Source organism: Musa acuminata, chromosome BXJ2-3 (assembly GCF_036884655.1).
Source record: "Musa acuminata AAA Group cultivar baxijiao chromosome BXJ2-3, Cavendish_Baxijiao_AAA, whole genome shotgun sequence".
NCBI lineage: Eukaryota > Viridiplantae > Streptophyta > Magnoliopsida > Zingiberales > Musaceae > Musa > Musa acuminata.
Genome location: NC_088340.1, coordinates 39,585,242 through 39,603,280, shown reverse-complemented (window position 1 = coordinate 39,603,280; position 18,039 = coordinate 39,585,242). Strand labels below are relative to the sequence as shown.

The following is an 18,039-nucleotide window of genomic DNA, read 5'->3' as shown; positions in this document are numbered from 1 at the left end:
CTCTTTTATGCAAGACATCTGTAAGTGACTAAGAATCTTAATAGAAAGGGAGTTGACAAATGACCTGTTCGCAGATACCATGGATTTGTGGTCGTAGCTTCCAAAATGTATCTATAAAGATGTCAAGTGAGTAACAGAGCTATAACATTTCCCATGCAGAAATGTTGTTGATGAAGTTTTATTCCGGCTGTATGAGATTTTTTTATCCAACTCATTCAGGATATCATGATCAACTACAGCAAGCACGCTGGGACTTTCACATTTTTCTCAGTACACATCACACGTGTAAGTATGGATTTTCAAAGATCTTAAGGATTGTTTCAGTCATCAACTTTTGCATTGGATAAGCCCAAAATGGGATGTAAAGGAGAGGAAGTCTCATTCCTGATGTCCAAACGAACCATAAACAAAAATACTGATCCAAATTCAAACACGGGCATAAATTGGACCAATAGCTGCTTCGGTGGCTGTGAGTTTAGGATGCCTGCTGCCTTCCATCTGGGATCGCAAACAGCACAATCGGCTTTGAAGGCCTTAAGAATGGCACGTCGCATCTGTAGTAGCCTTTCCTTTCAAGCTGTATTACCTCACCCTGTTTCAGGTTCCGCATGTTGGCATCACCCAGGGCTGGGATTTCCCATCTTGTGCAAGGATTTAAGTTATCAAGAAAGTCTTCCCCTTCTTCAAGCTGTAGTTCCACCAAATCAATCAACAGTTTTTCAAATGCCACAAGAAAAATGTCATACTCCACAGGCATTGGGATGTTAAAACAATGAGGTCTATTTACAATTCTTTTTTTGTAACATGAACAATGACCACGACCAGTTGGTAAAATATTCATCGACTTCAATTATATTTCTTTTCTCATGGAAGCATCAACCTATTTTTGAAGGTTTTCTGTTTAAAAATAAAAGATACAACTAGCAGAGTAGATGAATAGAACCCAACATATGTAGGCAAATGAGGGCAACCACCCACTGGCACCACATATAGGTAATGGGGTGTAAGCCATCAACTGCACCTGCAGATGCGGGCGCATAAGTGGACGTATGAACCACTCTTCAAAACTGCAATCTTTTTTGACAGGTTAAGATCAATTTCCAAATATTTAAAGGCCACCACTCTCCCATCAGAAAAACACTGGTTCACTTCCCAAGTTCTATTAATAGACAATACCCCTTAAAGATTATTCAGTGTTTGTATAGTTTCTTTCTCATGTTTGATCACATAATTAAATATAAAATGCATTTACAAACAAAATACTTACTGTTCTACTATACTTCAGATGCTGGAAAGATACCGATTTTCTAATTCTACAAAAAACAGGGAGGATCTTTGAATTCTTAGCATGCAGTTCTCTCCCTTTGAATTGATTATATAGAACTCACTTTAAGAACATTAAATTTCAGTTCCCAACCTAATTATATGCATAGACTGCCAAGTGAACTCATAAACAACAAGAGTTTGGAATCGCCTGATACACATGATGAAATCATATAAAAAAGGTCAGTATGTCAAGTGGAAATTTCAGTGGCATCTTATAGAAAACATGCTTAGCCAAGAATCATAAATCTGAATGGGAAGCAATTGATCTTGTGGTTACTAAATGAATAACTCGGTAATATATCAGAAGATATAGATGAGAGGAAATATTGACCTTCTTCTAGGTATGACGAAACTAAGTATGATGATAAATGAACAAATAGTCACAAAAAGAAAAATTCAACCATGTTAACTTGGAAACAGTAGCAACTTACCTTCTTCTTCTTTATTAGGTAGTCAAATTCAACCAGTGCAAGATGAACCAACTCCTCAATTTCAGGAAGCCATGTAAGCTTCAATTTTGTTGCTTTAACAGAACCTTCAGGATGGAGAACACCAACCAATTGGGTTATAATTCCATCTTCTTTCTTGATTTCTTTTACAATAGCATTTCCCCAGTCCATTAATGTGACCTCTTCACCCTCTGTAATTGATGAAGCATCAGCATAGTCTAACCATATTCTCTTTGTATACGTTGTAGCCTTTTGGCCAGCAGGTTCATATTTCTTATGCCTAGGCACAATCCTAACAAAGGGCTTCTCGGGCCCATTTTCAAGGATTAATATTACACGTCGTTCCTCAAGGACAGCTGTATGCCTTGGACATATGGGATCAATTATCTTCTTATTGATGGTCCACAATTTGTCCCATTCCATTAGGTTCAGGTTCTTAGAAGCACCCTGCACAAAAGGAAATGCTAAGCATAAATAATGAAATCAATATGTTTCATAGGACAACAGGTTAAGGGAATTATGATGCAACTGACCTGTTGAAGAATGAATTGTACTAGTGCCTCAACCTTCAAGCCTCTACGTACAATGCCCTGGACGGTTGGGAAGCGAGGATCATCCCATCCATCGACTTTACCATTTTGGACAAACCAAAGAAGTTTCCTCTTGCTAAGAAGTGTATATACCATATTCAATCGGCTAAATTCGTATATTTGGACATTTCGCACGCCCATATCCCCAAGAATACGGTAATACTGTGCATTGCGATCATGATATTCACTTGATCGAAGAGCATGAGTAATGCCCTCAATAGAATCAACATATGGACAAGCAAAGTCATATGTCGGATAGACCTTATACTTAGATCCGATACGATGGTGAGAAACCAGGTTGCACCGATAATAAACAGGATCTCGAAGGGACTTATTAGGATCCTGCATGTCCAGCTTACCCCTTACACAACATTGCAGACCTCTCTCAGACCCGGCAATCATCTCTTTCCACAATGCAAGATTCACATCAACAGAGTTGTTCCGACATCTTGACTCAATCCCATCCATCCTCTCCTTTTGCATCTGCTCCCTTGGTGTATCATCAACATAAGCTTTTCCTTCCAATATCAACTTTTCAGCCATTTTCATCAAATCCTCAAAGTAATCTGATGTGTAAGTAACCTTTTCAAACTTGATGCCCAATGTCTCAATGTCTTTCAGCAGATTATCAACAAACTCGTTACTTTCTTTTGATGGGTTTGTGTCATCAAAGCGAATTATTAGCCGTCCTTGGTATCTCTCGGCAAAGTACTTGTTCAGCAGAGCTGCCTTTGAGTGCCCAATGTGGAGATACCCACTAGGCTCTGGGGCAAACCGCAAGCACACATCCCCAACTTTTGCACCAGGAAGATCTACTTCAAAGCCACCAGCATTTTCCTTTGGCAGAGACCGCACATTTGTTTCTTTGGAACTGCCACTGCTTACTATTCCCTTAGTGTTACCTGCAGGAAACTTACCTAATCCTCTTTTTCCAACATATGCAGCAGTGACTTCATTCAGAGCATCTCCATGTTCTGTTAATATGGAATTGAACCAACGAACTAAATTTTGATACCTTTTAGATTTTCTAAGGCTTTCCCACCTCTGCCCAGTGCCTATGGTGATAGGAGGTAGTATCATGATATAAAAAATATCAATAAGAATCCAATAATAGACTAATATTAGAAATATAAGATGTATAAAAAAGAAAAAGCAGCATCATGCACAAGGCTCATGCTAATGCAGAACATCAGAAGGGTCAATATATGCAGCCTTACCACCGCAAGCAGAAAGGTTGTCTGTGAAATATAAGGCATACACATGAAAAAAATAGAACAAGTAGCAGAAGTTAAGATACTACCTGCAAGAGCAGACCATATTGCAATGTCAGCAATGGACAAATTAAAACCGACCAACAAGGTTCGGAAAGTTAGATGTCCATCAACATGCGCACAAGCATTCTCAAATTCAGAGCCTGATAGAAAGGTTGAAGAAAACTCGAGCCATTTATTAATCTGTCAAAAACCCCGATGGACAGTTGGTCATGCATCTTCAGTGATCCAAGAAGCAAAAATATCTCAATATAGAAATGGTGTTAATACCTGCTCTTCTTCAAATGCATCCTGCCCATAGAAATTAGGAAGAGCTGCAAATTGCCCAATATAGCGCAGGAGAGAGTTAGTACCCTGCAAGGTCTCTCTGTATCATCAAGCAAACCATAAAAAGTTAGGTATATAAAGTGACTTAGAAACCAAAGATATCCAAAAGCAGAAGTTATCAAATATCAAACTCGCTTACCTACCTAGGATCATAAAAGGGGTTGCAAAGTCAGATATCCTATAATTTATAAAAAATGAATCTTATGATACGTATATGCTACTATTAAAATTTATAAATAAAGTTCTAAGATTTAGTAAATCACAATATTCTTAAATTAATAATTATGTTTTTATTAAAGTGAATGCATAATTTAATAGTAATGTCGCTAATTTTAATAAATAATAATTTTCTTGTTTTGTCTTTTTTTTATTTAAAGATCACAATTATTCAATTGGTATTTCCACCCAAGACCAGCAGAGAAGAGCAGAAAAGAAAACAAAAGAAAGAAAGAAAAGGTGAGATTAGAGAATCCGCAAAGGAAGCCAAAAGAATTGGGATTCGGTAACACGCATACCCGTTGAGTAAGAAAAATAAAAAATTCCGTAGGAACATAACCTATACACTCAATGACCAGCAAAAACCGTCAAGCAAAATCAAAATTACAGTGTTTTCTATACAGAGATCTAGCAGGAACAGAAAATAGAATCGCCGCATTCTTCGACGGCAAAGTTTATCCGCAGACGACAAGATCTATGTTTGATTGACTTCATTTGCACGCCAATAATTAGACTGTACACAGCAGAGAATCGGAATCAACAACAAGATTTTCCGCATTCGCCGAAGGGATCCTAAGCATGAGACCGTCCAAGAACGAGAGAGCAGCAGGAGGGAGGTAGAGTTCTTACCCGGACGCGAGGCGGAGGACGGGGTCGGAGCCGGAAGGGAGGGAGGGGTCCGTTGAGAGAGCGACGCCGGCGACTCTCGCAGCGGCGATGACGGACAACGGCGGGCTGTCGGCGGCGAACGCCACGCTCGGCTCCATTGCTAGTCAGAGAAGGTGTGCTGATCTTCTTCCCGCCGCTGGCTTCGATAGGAATTAGGGTTGTGGCTGAAGCCAACGCTAACTTTTTCCACACTGACGGCTAAATTTTTTATCGCTGCGTCAGCTTTACGCGGGATCAAATCGGTGGGTACCAAAACAGACGTAAGGGGCTATTAAATGGATCGGATCCAACGCAGTCCGATTTGTCACAGATCCGATTCTCATGAAGTACAACCACAATAAGCCATACTATCTCAACCAAGAGATTGGCTATACGATTTTTTTTTTAAATCATAATAAATATTTTAAAAAGGGTAAATTTTCGAAAAAATACTTAAAGTTTGAGAATTGTTCCCTGGGCTGAAAAATTTTGGTATAGCACCCCTTTCTCAAAATGATCATTCTACTATTGTCGATCACTATCCTTTGGCCTTCGCACAATCCTTAGTTGTGCCTTTGTCTTGTTGGTTACCCTTCTCTGCTAAGACCACCAATTAATAGAGGTGCAATGACCCTCGTTAGACCCATAATAGAGGCGTAGTCTCTATGGCCAATGATGGAGATCATGGGTGAGGACGAGTTGCCTCTCCTTTTTCTTTACACGTGATTGACAATAAGAAGAGGGCACGAAGAGACTATGCAACTAGTGATAAAAGTGTGATAGTAAACCATCACACAAGAGCCATAGATAGTGACGCCAAACCCTTATGCAACCAATTACAAAGTGGAAAAGAGAGTTAAGAGTATTAGCGACAAACAATAGGCCTTACACGAGGGTTGCGGGCTAAAGGTACAACCAACCATGGGTTGCTAGAGTTGTGAGTGATGCGACAAGGGCTACGTGTGATGGTACAAAATGAACATGAGTTGACGAAGGTGACGATAAGTTCAAATATAAAAAATAAAAATTTATTATAAATAAAATAAATTTTTCACATGACTATGATACAATAAGATTTTTTTAAAACTTGAGACACTGGCTGAACAATTCTTAAACGTAGAGGTTTTTCTAAATAATTCACCCTTTAAAACATTCACTATTTTCAATAAAATACATCAATATTTCTTTTATCTCACTCCACATCCTTAGTATTAATCAATTCATCTTTATGTTCATATCTTATAATACAGATCTTTAATCTGATGCCTTGTGCATTGCCAAAGTGAATGCATACATACATACATACATGCATAAGAGAGGAGCAAATTCCAAAGTAGTATTTGGGTGCATAGCACACCGATCTCAGTTGATGGCTGTCACAGTAGGGTGATTCCAAAACGAGCAGGCTAACCTGTACACACATGCATCAAAGAGGAGCCTATACACAAAGGCGATACAAAGGAGTAGAATTATGGACAATAAACTACAAAGGAGTAGAATTATGGACAATAAACTATGCTATCTCCTAGTCATACATGTTTATCCACAGAAAGCTTTCACTTTGGCAAGAAAATGTAGAAAACGAGGCTAGGAACGACCTGCACGATTCCTACATATCTCGGTATCTACCAAAAACCCATAACAGCTGAAGTGAATGACCTTGAACTTCCACTCCCCCTTGATAGGATCAAACGATATGAACTCGGCCCCCTGTTCTTGAGTTTTCTGTGTCAACATTTCCTTGTACTTCTCGACCTTGGGGCCTTCTGTATACTGCTGCCCTGTCCTCTTGTTCATGCACTTGACATTCAAAAGAGTTATCTCAGCCGGCTTGTTAAGACCCTGCCCAACCGGAGGCTTCCTGCTGTCATCACCGTAAACAATCACTTCACGGTTGTTGAACTGGATGATTGACTCCAAGTCAAGCTGTCTTACGTCGGTTTCTCCATAAAACTTGATGCTGCCATACCCGTGCCTGCCAACCACAAAATCTCTGACATGGCAGCAGAAGCCTGGTTCTGCAAGTTCTTTTGCAGCCAGTTCCTGGATGCTAGGTTGGGTATAGTAATCAGCATGGCGAAGTTTGGGCACGAGAGCTTCCATGCCTGCATCGTGCTTGTATGCAGTTGCAGCCTCACCAGGCCTCTGCCCATATATTTTCACATATGAAGAGTCTGTTCCCTTCGGCAGCTGATCATCATCGGTTCTATTTGTCTCATGCAAAGGCTCTGTAAGTGGCATAACCATGTCAATTTGCTCCCTTGTGTGACCGTTCTCAGCACCACGTTCTGCATCATTTTAAATGCAGGTGAGAAATGAGAATCTGAAAATAGTTATCTTAATAATTCACCCCAAAAGAGAAGTTTTAAGGAAGGCATATAATACTAGGACTAGTCAAAGAAAACTATCAATAAATCTATCCAAGACAACTAAAGAAAAAGTCCACTCAAGATTTGTTTTTAATTGAACTGCATACATCCAGATTATTAATTTGTTGGTGACCTGATTAATCATCTAGAGATGCTAGGCTAAGAATAATGTAGGAACCTAGTTGGGACTTGGGAGTACTACTAGTAATTGATTAATCATTTTGGATCATGTGACTAAAGATTAATCTGTGCTTTATTGGTCTAGCAGGTATTATCAGATCATGGCAATTGGTATCACAAAAATAATAACTAGCACTATATTAATTGCCTTCAATCAACATAAAAAAGATGACAAGTCAAAAATAAGGCCCTATATATTATCAAATATACACAAACTACATTTAAACCCACACAATTTACAACTAAGCTCTCCAACCATTGAGGAATTCAAACAGAAACATCTGTAATGCCTGTTTGATACTAGTACTAAGGAATTTCCTTTTCTGCTGAAGACAGGAATTTCCAATAGTCTCTCAAAAAAGACAAATAGATGAAATGAACTTACCATCATTGTCACCTGCATATGGTTCTTTAAAAGTTGGAGCAAATGGCTTTTCTGATACATTACCTGAAGAAAGAATCATTGTTACACATGGTTGGAGTAACAAAATGAATGAAGGCTATTACAATCAAACAGAAAAAATATTCAAGTTGGAGCAACATAGAGAGTGACCAAACATTCAGCAAATAGTATTAGTGAAATGAATTTGATGGAACACTTCTGATGTGCAACACTAATATTTATTTAAAGAATCACTTGATAGAAATTACAAAGATCCAGGACAAGGAAACAACTCACTCACAGTGAGCACTGAAGTTACACAATACATCTTCAAATTTGATATCATGTAAGACAAAAGTTCCAAGCAAAGGTACGTTAACTACCTAACATATCATTATCTCACCAATAACTAGACTCGAAATTGAAACTCTGCAACAGAATGAACAAAGAAATCCAAGATAAAATCTTCTCCTTGAATAAGCATTAGCATGCAAGGATGATGGTCCCAACATGCCCCCTCACAACAGCACTATATTTTTAGACTCATCCTGCTTCAAGAAAATGATATGAGATCCCTTTTGCACCTGACATATTGGATCCATCCTAGTTTCAAAAGAAAGAATATTTGCGGTCTTCATCTAATAAATTAAATAAGAAGTCATCATTGCATTGATTCACAGAAGTGCCTTGTACAGAACTGTAGATAGGCCAGACTTACTCTGCCCAGCATCATCATTGGGTTTCTAATGTTTGCCACAAAGTCAACTAGATGTCACCGTCGCCATCGACTTACTAGACCACCGGATACCACAACAATCTAATCACAGACATCATTTATATCCTTTAAACAGTTTAGTTAAGACTACATTTGCTATGGTTTCCCTTATTAAGAACAGAAGCTTCTCTATCATAGCATAGTACTTAAAATAATGCAAAATATCTTAAATGTTCTCCACAAGAAATATTTCCAGATTATGTAAATGTTAGAAGAACTTATAAGTCTAAAGATCAAATAACTTCTTTAGCGAAAATATGAAAAATGAATTGTTGCTAGATTAACTTATAAACAATAAGTTCTGAATTTGAATGGTGTAATCAAGAAATAAATATTAAACCCTAATATGTACAGCATATGAAGCCATTGACATGTAAGAAACAATTGTAAATATTGCTGGTGCGCTAGAGAGATCCATTGAAGATGCAGTAGAGGAAAATCAATGGAATTTAATTTGGAAATTTACAATGAAGACCAACTAGAAAATCCGAAGATCACACCATCATCTTGCCACTGTGTGGGCTGTAAGCCCACAGGTGGTCAATATCCATTGTGTCTGACTGGATATGAGTGGAAAGTTTTCAAATCAGTAAGGAATAATCCAGACTAAGATCACTGTGACTGCCTGGAGTCGACCAGGATTAGCCATGAGTTACAACTGAGTCTGATCGATCCACAAACTTTTAGGCCACAAGAATTCTCAATGTCGAATTTATTGGATCAATATCACAATTTTCTTGCACAGAAACTTTGATCACGAGGCTTATTAAATGTTGTACACACAATGTTAAAAATAACTGTCATTACTTGCCTTCTGTTTTACCTCTTTACCACTAAGAAGGAAAAGATAGTATTAAATAAAAATATGTATAGGGAGCATCTCACATCAAATGATGCTTCTACTACTACTTCATCAACGAACATGATTTTGCGCTATAAAGACTAGTATCACCCACAAGAGCGAGGAATTATTTCACATCCAACTACTTTCAGTCACTTTTTACAGCAAAAGCAACAATAACAATTGGGTACAATTTTAACGAAGATGGCCTCTTTCTGGCACTTAACCATCCTGATCTGTAACCTTTGGAAACACTTGAGATAGGAAGATAGGACACAACTTACAGAAACAATTTTATCAAGAGGGATAAGGTGGCCCATAAAAAAAAAGTTAGGATTGTACTTTGAGAAAGTTATGCTAGCTTCAGCCATTAACTGTGCAATACAAATTTTGTGAAAATGCATGCAATAGTTCTCGTTTAAAGTTTTATACTTTTGCTGAAGAAAAGATAAGTATCCCCTATGCGTTAAAATCTATTTTTTATAGCTTTAGAGGACAAAAGATTCAGAGACTGACCAATCGACGTGGTCCTTGTTTTTCTTACTCCTGCAAGTTCCAAATCCTTTTTCACCCTAGAACATGCTTACAGTCGAACTTTTTAGTAGTACAATCCCAAGAAAATTACAAGGGAAACAATTTCAGTTTTCTTGCTAGTTGCCATATGTAACTCCAGTTTCAAGGCCTTATAGTTTTGTAGACCAGTTCATTTCTGGTCTGCAAGTTATTGGATTAGTTCCTTTCTGACTCACATCTGCACCTTGTTTCCAGTTTCTGGACATAAGCACAAAGGAGATCCTGGTCAGTGGTCACTCTAAAACCTGTATAAAGATTCTAGGGAACCCTAAAAGCACACGGACCTTCAATGAAAATAAGGTCATCACAGAACACTCCGAAGCACCCAAATTGCTAATGTATCGCTGAACTTGTTTTCTTCTTTACATGAGCCAGTTGGTTGCTGCACATGTGAGCCTATAATCTTATACTCTTCTACAATTGAATGTGTTGTTGATCAGCTTAGCATCAGCTCGTAATTTCTTCCTTCAAATTTCATTAATCATGCTTTTACGTTGTAAGGAAAAATAAGTCAAAAGTCAATCATAACAAGTAATGCAAAATGAAATGGTGTATACATTTGCATACTATCCAAGTGACGACTCAAATGACAATTACAGCAAATTGCTCTTATATATCCAAGAATCACTAAGGTTAGACACTCTAATAATACCATATTGAATAAATACTAATCCTCCTTTTTTACCTCAAAAAAAGGTTTTATAACCAACTTAATGAGAACAAATCAAACCAACTGTACCATACAATATATCGGACGCTATTAAAATAGTGTATAATGTTAAAAATTTCTGCAGAAAAATCTTGTTGCGAATTCAAAGTAATTAGGTGGTTAATGCAACCTGAGCAGGAAATATTTTACCATTTTCATTAGCAGTATTAATTGGTCCACCTTTTAAGATACTTTCTTTTCCCAAACTGCTTCGTGAAGGCCATTGCTCCTTTGGGTGAATAATCAGTGACCTAGGGTTTTCTCTGGGAATGAAAAGTGCATCTGCCTTGGGTGTTGAAAGTGTGTCTTCATCATCAGAAAAAAAAGGCACCTGCTATTAGAAAAATAGTGACTTTTCCTCAGGAAAAATGATTAATATAATGCAGGACATCTTTCAAACTTACATTTCATTAACTCATAACCAAATAATTCTTTTTGTTGAAAATCTTATAACCAAATTATTATTGTTGTAAGTTGTCGCAATATCAATCTCTCACCCTTGGGCCATCAGTTTTAGGAGAATATTTCCTTGGAGGTAGCCTAATGCTTCTTTGAGATCTGTGTCTAGGAACCACCAATGGAGAAGTTCTTACTGGAAGAGGCTTATCGGCAACCTGTTAACAGCAAAGAAGTTGTTAATAACTTAAAATTCACGTAATGAATCTCTGAAGCATGATATATGATAACAGCACAAATCAATGATAAAATCACAGCATGTACAATCACAAGAAAGATTCTGGTACTTTCCTACAGTGTTCCCTGTCTTGGAAAAAAAAACTTACAGGCATGCTAGAAATTCCATATTGAATTGAAGGGGTGGAGCCCAAACGACCAATTGACATCTGAGGCATTGCTGGAAGTGTTCCGAAAGGATTTGCAACAGGTGCTGGTTGCATGACCATATTGGATTGACTAGAAGCACTGGTTCATAGACAAAGAACAGGATATAGACAGAAAAGGTCAAAACATGTACTTAGGAAATAAGACAGGACTAATAGCAGCATTTTCATGAAGCCTTACATACTGTCCCTTGAAAAAAAAACATCCCACAGGTTGTTCATTTGCCTTACTGGATAACAACTAAACATCACATACTAGCTTGAGCATTTGGAACAAAAGATAGGAAAAGTGAACTGTTGTCCGGTACTCTCACTTCCAATGTAGTAAACAATATATAAGAGATGTTCAGAACAGCTAACAGCATATTTTACCACAATATGCTACTATTCACTTTTACTTAGTACCATTCTAGAAACTCTTGAATAAAGAACCAAAACAGTCATAATTACATGGGAATGGCAACTAAAAACTAAATACAACAATAATAAAGCGGTAATCTGAGGAGAAAAAAGAACAGCAGAAGAAAAGGAACATACGACTGTCCAAAGATGCCTTGATTGAAGATATTTGAAATGCCACCAAAGCCACCAGAAGAGGCTGAAATGCCAGAAAGAAGAAAAAAGATGCAATACATAACAAAAACAAGTAGAAGAAAAACTCATCAAACATACTTGGATATGCCTGACCAAAGTTGGCAAAAGAAAATGAACTTGATGTTGGAGCTACCGGTACCGATTGAAAAGGTGTCTGCAGAGAAGGCTGTAAAAGACAAGCAGTAAGTTCAACTACAGAATAATGCAAGCCAGTCAAGTATAAAAATTTATTACATGTAAGCATACATGTATATGTAATATGTATATCAAAATCTGACCAAGCCAGCATAACTTGAATATTACTTACAGCTGTTTGACCAAATCCAGCAGGAGTACTTGAAGGAAACAGTGACGGTGTTGAACTGCTGAATAAACTCCCCCCAAAACCAGTGGATTGAGTGCTGAAAAGATTTGATCCAAAAGCAGAGGAGGTTTGCTGAAATCCAGTACTTGGCCCAAAAGGTGATGATGTCTGACCAAAGGGTGAAACAGAAGACTGGAATAACCCAGACGGTTGAGTGTTGCCAAAGGCCAGGCCGGTCCCAAAAGCAGAACTTGACCCTGATAATGAGGAGCCAAAAAGTGAAGTTGAACCAAAGGCAGAAGTTGTTGCTCCACCAAAAGGTGAGGATGCTGAACTTGCACCAAATGCAGAACCAGTAGGGGCACCAAACAGTGAAGCCGTGGAAGAAGTGGAACCAAAAGGGCTTGATGAGGATGTAGTGAATGGTGAGCTAAAAAGTGAAGTAGATGTAGAACCAAATCCAGATGAAGCAAAACTAGGAGGTTTAATAACAAAAGGATTGGAAGGTGCTGTGGAGGAAAAGGGGTTCGCAGCAGATTGGTGAAATGCACCGGTTGAACCAAAAGGGCTGGGTTGAGATGGAGAAGAAAAACTGAGTGGCCCTACAGGCTGTCCAGAAGGATTTGGGCCCCCTATAAGATCACAAACAAAAAAGACCAAGTCAATAGTAGAAGCAGAAAATTGTGGGAAAAGAAATAAACATTAAGACAATGAAGAACAATAGTTATGGAGAATAGCCCCAACCAGGATGAAGAATGCTTTAGGACATACAATTACCAGAGAAAGATACATAAAGCCAAATTCTCACGAGGAAACAAAAGTTTGAGCCACAAAATGCTAATTTTTTTGCCTCAGGAAACAAGGAAGCAATTGATCTACATGCCAAATTAGGGTTGTCGCGCTACCTACAGAACTTTCAGCTTTAGAATTTTTTGTTTAAACAGATTCAGAACCTCACTTATACTGCCGTTTTCAGAAGAAAAAGATATCACCCGGTTAACATGAACTTTGGAGTTGTGCAATAATATGAAAAAAGAAATATTAGCTTTACTAACAGACAAATATAGAAGTTATGCAAGTTCGCCATACCCTGAGAAAAGAGTCACATTGAAAGGGTTAGTTCTTACCTTTGTCACCACGTTGATAGTCTTCCCATCGTAATTCCTCTTGACTCTTATCCTTATATGCAGGCATCGCCGATACTGATTCCAGCTTGCCAGCAGGCTGACTACCAGTGCCACCATCAATGTCAGGTGTTGGACTGTATGCTGCAACTCTTGTTCCTCCAGGTTGAACCCCAAATGCTGACTGTCCAAAACCTGGGCTACCAAATGTTGGTGTCATCGCCTGAGCACCTGCAAAAGATTAGCACGAGGGGAGAACAAAATTCAGAATAGTGATAAGAATACCAATAGGAAGGGATCCAAAAGGGTGAGCAAGAGAAGGGCATTGAAAAATGAGTACACTTAAAAACGTACTCCAGAGCACTATAGGATATAAACAAGAAATTCAAAATAATTACTACACAGACATGCTTTTCAGGTTATTCTGACCTCAAGGAGTATAATTTTTTTGGATAGAAGGAAAAAAAGAATTACCAAATGGGGAACTCTGAACACCAAAAGGAGATGGTGACACTCCAAATGGTGTACTTCCAAATGCAGATGCTGACTGGCCAAAGGAAGCGGTGGAACCAAAACTGAAAGAAGGAGCACTGGATACACCAAAAGCAGAAACCGTAGGAGACCCAAACGTGGGAGCAGTAGATGCACCAAATGCTGGTGTACTTGAAGATCCAAACACAGGGGTAGTTGGAGTTCCAAAAGATGGTGTCATTGTTGAACCAAACGCTGGGGAACTTGAAGCCCCAAAAGAAGTTCCTGTGGTACCAAAAAGTGGTGCCGATGTTGAGCCAAATGAAGGAGTTGTAGTACCAAATGCGGGCATGCTTGGGGCACCAAATGCTGGTGAAGTTGTGGCACCAAAAGAAGGGGTGGTCACAGAGCCAAAAGCTGGGGTAGTAGTAGCACCAAATGCAGGTTGACTAGATGCACCAAATGGTGAGGTAGAACCAAAGAGGTTGCTCCCATATGCTGGTTGTGTCTGCTGAAATGTACTACCAAAAGGACTTGATAGACTGGAAGATGACCCAAAGCTCCCAAAAGCTGGCTTCTGCCCAAACAAAGAAGGACCTGCGACAGAGTCACAGAACAATAATAGAAAAGCAAATAATTAAACCCTATCACTTGTAAGCACTATGATTCATATCAGAGAACATGGCACACAAATATCTGACAGTATTGACAGGGCACACTATGAAATGAATTGGAAAGTATCCGGCTATAACATATAAGAGTATAGATTTAACAGGACTTGCAATGAAAATCCGTGGTATCAAATCAGCTACAACGTATTTACATAAAAGATCATCAATATAAAAGCAGTCATCTAAAGAGAATCCATTGGATCTTCCTGCCAAATATTACCACCCAAGAGTCTTCCACAAATGCATGCTCAGTTATGTGGTAAAACTCCAAATCAACAAAACTAAGATTGTGCAGAACTTTCATGGAGTTATAACCTAGGCACCAATCCTCCAAACATAGTATTCCCAGCAAAGTATTAATCAGCACAAGGCCTTGTTGAAGACTAAGAAATTAGTTGTGTGACACCCTGGTTTAGTCCCACCCTGATCTAGTCTCGCATTGAAGTGAAAGGATGAACATGGTTGTATACCGTACTATATGAGATTACTATCATTAACACTAGCATATGGACATTTTGGATCATATGGTTCTAGGCTCATCAAGTTAATGAGTCAATTCTCTCGCATTTAGCTGCGTTGTCAAAATGGGTACCAGAGCACCTAGCACTAGGATGATTAGGTGATCCAAATAGACAAAGGACTAATCATTAACATGGCTACAAGCATATCATGACATGTAGTTAGTTTTTGGATCTCATGTACTACCCACCAGAACTGATTTTGTTAGGCTTAATCAAGAGATCAAGGCTTAAATGACGGATGTTGTGACATCCCAATTTAATCATAAATTGGAAGTGTCAGGATGAACACAAATGTATCTATGGCTAAACAGACCTAGTACCATTGACAAGGCTTTAACATTTTCAGTGACATGGTTCTAGGCTCATAAAATTAATGGATTAATTCTCTCATTGAGCTGGGACATGACAACTTGCTCATGAAAAGGCTAGATCCTCATCATCATCTCACCTAGACTTATCTGTAAATAGATCGATGACATCATATAAAATCCAGCTTACTCAAATAAACATTTTCAGTCCAATCAGCAGCAATAAAAGAGAACTTCACGAATGAAGACTGTATGATATAACAAAGCCTGTGGCATTCACGTAATACAAGCACAGACAGAGACCAATGAGATTCCCATAATATATAGATCAAATCTTTATATGAAGAGTGTTAGCTGTTAACTAAAAACAAATATCTTATTAGTCATAGACCTGTCTTAAGACGGAGACTCCAGAAACAATAAATGAAATTTGACGTTCCTTAGAGGTGTCCAGATTCCAGACTAAGATTCTCCTTTTGAATGAAGCTATGTTTTTTTTCAAATAGTCTATCAAAAGCTAGCGCAGAAATATTAGTCACGCATGCACTGGGAGACCTAATTCTTAAAGCCCAATGGCTAAAGAAAAAAAGTGAGTAAATAAGCATTTACTTTGTAACAACCCCCAAAGGTAGCTTTTTCTGCAGGATTCAATACTGGGATCATCTGGTAAAGAGTCCTAGTCAACCAGACTACCGAGCTCTTAAATGACATAATTACTTTTTCCTCTTCTAATGGAGAACAAAGATCACCATTCGTTCCCCAGAACATCCAGATATAAACAGCACCATCGATTAGCTTATTCTCAGAATAACTCACTTATTTCTTCAGATACTTGAACCAAAGAGGCACTAGGAATACCATGTAGAAAATTACTTGCTAAACTTGACATGTACAACACCAAGTTAGCTAGCAAGCAAAAAACAAATTTATGAAGGATTCCATGAATTAAATCAAAAGCATCAAAAAGTTAATAACCAATACCAAAAGATTTGATTATGACCACACTAATAATTGCCTGTTCGAGATATACTCACCACCAAAGGAAGAGGAAGAACTGCCAAATGCAGGAGTGGACGATGCCCCAAAAGCAGGCATGGGACTCCCAAAAGCCGGAGACGGAGAAGCACCAAATGCAGGTGTAGAAGGCTGTCCAAAGACACCAGTAGATGTGCTACCAAATATCGAACTCCCTGTCTGTGAACCAAAAGGATTTGGACTTCCAAACGGTTTGGGGGAAAACGGATTAGTGCTACTGGTGCTTGTTTGCCCAAACATTGACTGGGAACCAAATGGACTAGAAGGCTGAGCGAAAGCTGCACAGCAAATTAAGCATGATTTTTTCAGAACTAGAGAAGAAATAACAACATAAATCAAAACAAGAGATAAAACAACTCCACGGTAGAGAGAATAAAATTTGCAACTGAAGGCTAAATAAAGCACAAAGACGATTAAGCGAGCCACAATATGAACTCTTGAGAACAAGGCGGCCTGGCAAACAGAGCATCGACATACCAGTACAAGCTAAAGCAAGAATTAGAGAACCCTACAAACATACCCTACAAGGAATTGGAAGGGCACACAAACCAATACACCATCAAACTACCACCAAATCGAGCCCACGAAAACACCACCGATCAAGAACGATATCCTCCCACCGAATCACTCTGAGAAGAAATCTTCACATCATGTGGCATTGACCCGGTTCGAACGAGTCGGTGCGAGCAAGTAGCGTAATCTTTGGAAACCCGATCAGAATCCCTCCGACAGAACCCAAAATCAGAAGAGAAAAAGGACCTAAAAGAACGTATACGAGCACGGGAAGAAGAGAATGTGATCGGACGCGTACGGTTGGTGGAGCCGAACATGGTGACGAATCCTCCTCTCCTCGATCGAAGAAGAACGACTAGGGTTCTGCAGAAGCGGAAAGGTGGAAGAGGGAGTGAGCGCACCACTGACGCTTCGTCGGAAGGCCTCTTTCCGCCCTCTCTCTCTCTCTCTCTCTCCAAAAGCACTACTCATAAGGACACACTGTCTGACCGAGAAGTTGCTTGGCTTATGGAGTTAGCTTGAGGCCAACGCAGTAAAATAAAAATAAAAATAAAACAAATACTAAAGATAAAACAAAATCAAACGTCAGACGCGCTGTACGCGTAAGGATTGATGACGGGGAAAAGGATCAAGGAGCGGAGCGTAACATGTGATGACGTGGTTGGGAGCGAATGGGACCCACCGCAGTAGGGGACTTCCACTTCTGGCCCTTACGTGTGGCTCAAGAATAATAACGCCATCAGCTTACCTTCACCGCCTCACTAAAGATGACTCGATGAAACATCTGGAAATTTGATGCAAAGTGCATCAATCAATTTGAGGGATCAGTATGTCTCTGTCTCTCTGGAGCTTTGGGATATTCTTGTTATAGCTAAGGCTTACGTGTTTGATTGGACGACGTATTTTAATCGGCTATCTACCTATTAAATGCTAAGTTTAGTGGGCATTATTCCAATGGAAGTGTGTTGTGTGTGAAGATGAAAGTGATGAACGGCAACATTTA

General features: G+C 38.9%; 2 protein-coding genes across 7 annotated transcripts; both read right to left on the bottom strand.

Annotated features, from left to right (window-relative positions):
• Window positions 1-284: 284 nt before the first annotated feature.
• LOC135608184 (glutamate--tRNA ligase, cytoplasmic-like) lies at window positions 285-5,081 on the bottom strand. The gene is made up of 6 exons (XM_065100777.1): window positions 4,810-5,081; window positions 3,907-4,003; window positions 3,666-3,819; window positions 2,309-3,420; window positions 1,758-2,222; window positions 285-688 (listed from the first exon to the last, which is right to left on the bottom strand). The coding sequence occupies exons 1-6, from the start codon at window positions 4,944-4,946 to the stop codon at window positions 476-478; spliced, it is 2,178 nt and encodes a 725-aa protein (XP_064956849.1). The 5' UTR covers window positions 4,947-5,081; the 3' UTR covers window positions 285-475.
• Window positions 5,082-6,189: 1,108 nt separating this feature from the next.
• LOC135585406 (nuclear pore complex protein NUP98A-like) lies at window positions 6,190-17,528 on the bottom strand. 6 transcript variants are annotated; one of them, XM_065100775.1, is made up of 13 exons: window positions 17,335-17,528; window positions 17,044-17,223; window positions 16,523-16,801; window positions 13,992-14,585; window positions 13,521-13,748; window positions 12,397-13,025; window positions 12,168-12,255; window positions 12,033-12,093; window positions 11,439-11,577; window positions 11,154-11,270; window positions 10,807-10,990; window positions 7,762-7,824; window positions 6,190-7,115 (listed from the first exon to the last, which is right to left on the bottom strand). In XM_065100775.1, exons 3-13 carry the CDS (start codon window positions 16,761-16,763, stop codon window positions 6,415-6,417), a joined length of 3,045 nt encoding a protein of 1,014 aa, XP_064956847.1. In that variant the 5' UTR covers window positions 16,764-16,801; window positions 17,044-17,223; window positions 17,335-17,528; the 3' UTR covers window positions 6,190-6,414. The 6 variants fall into 6 exon arrangements, with proteins under 6 accessions (XP_064956847.1, XP_064956848.1, XP_064956843.1 ...); XM_065100776.1 differs by having other exon boundaries at window positions 17,073-17,223; XM_065100771.1 differs by lacking the exon at window positions 17,044-17,223.
• Between the last annotated feature and the right edge of the window lie 511 nt (window positions 17,529-18,039).

Bases quoted from the DNA above. Each gene is read 5' to 3' on its own strand.
- LOC135608184 (XM_065100777.1), bottom strand. From the start codon at position 4,946: ATGGAGCCGAGCGTGGCGTTCGCCGCCGACAGCCCGCCGTTGTCCGTC. The intron at 4,004-4,809 runs GTAAGAACTCTA...TTGATGATACAG, and splicing joins GTCCTCCGCCTCGCGTCCGG to AGAGACCTTGCAGGGTACTA. The intron at 689-1,757 runs GTAAGTTGCTAC...GTGGAACTACAG, and splicing joins ACCTAATAAAGAAGAAGAAG to CTTGAAGAAGGGGAAGACTT.
- LOC135585406 (XM_065100771.1), bottom strand. The intron at 14,586-16,522 runs GTGAGTATATCT...ACTCTGTCGCAG, and splicing joins TTCTTCCTCTTCCTTTGGTG to GTCCTTCTTTGTTTGGGCAG. The intron at 12,094-12,167 runs GTATGTTTGATG...CTGGCATTTCAG, and splicing joins CTTTGGTCAGGCATATCCAA to CCTCTTCTGGTGGCTTTGGT.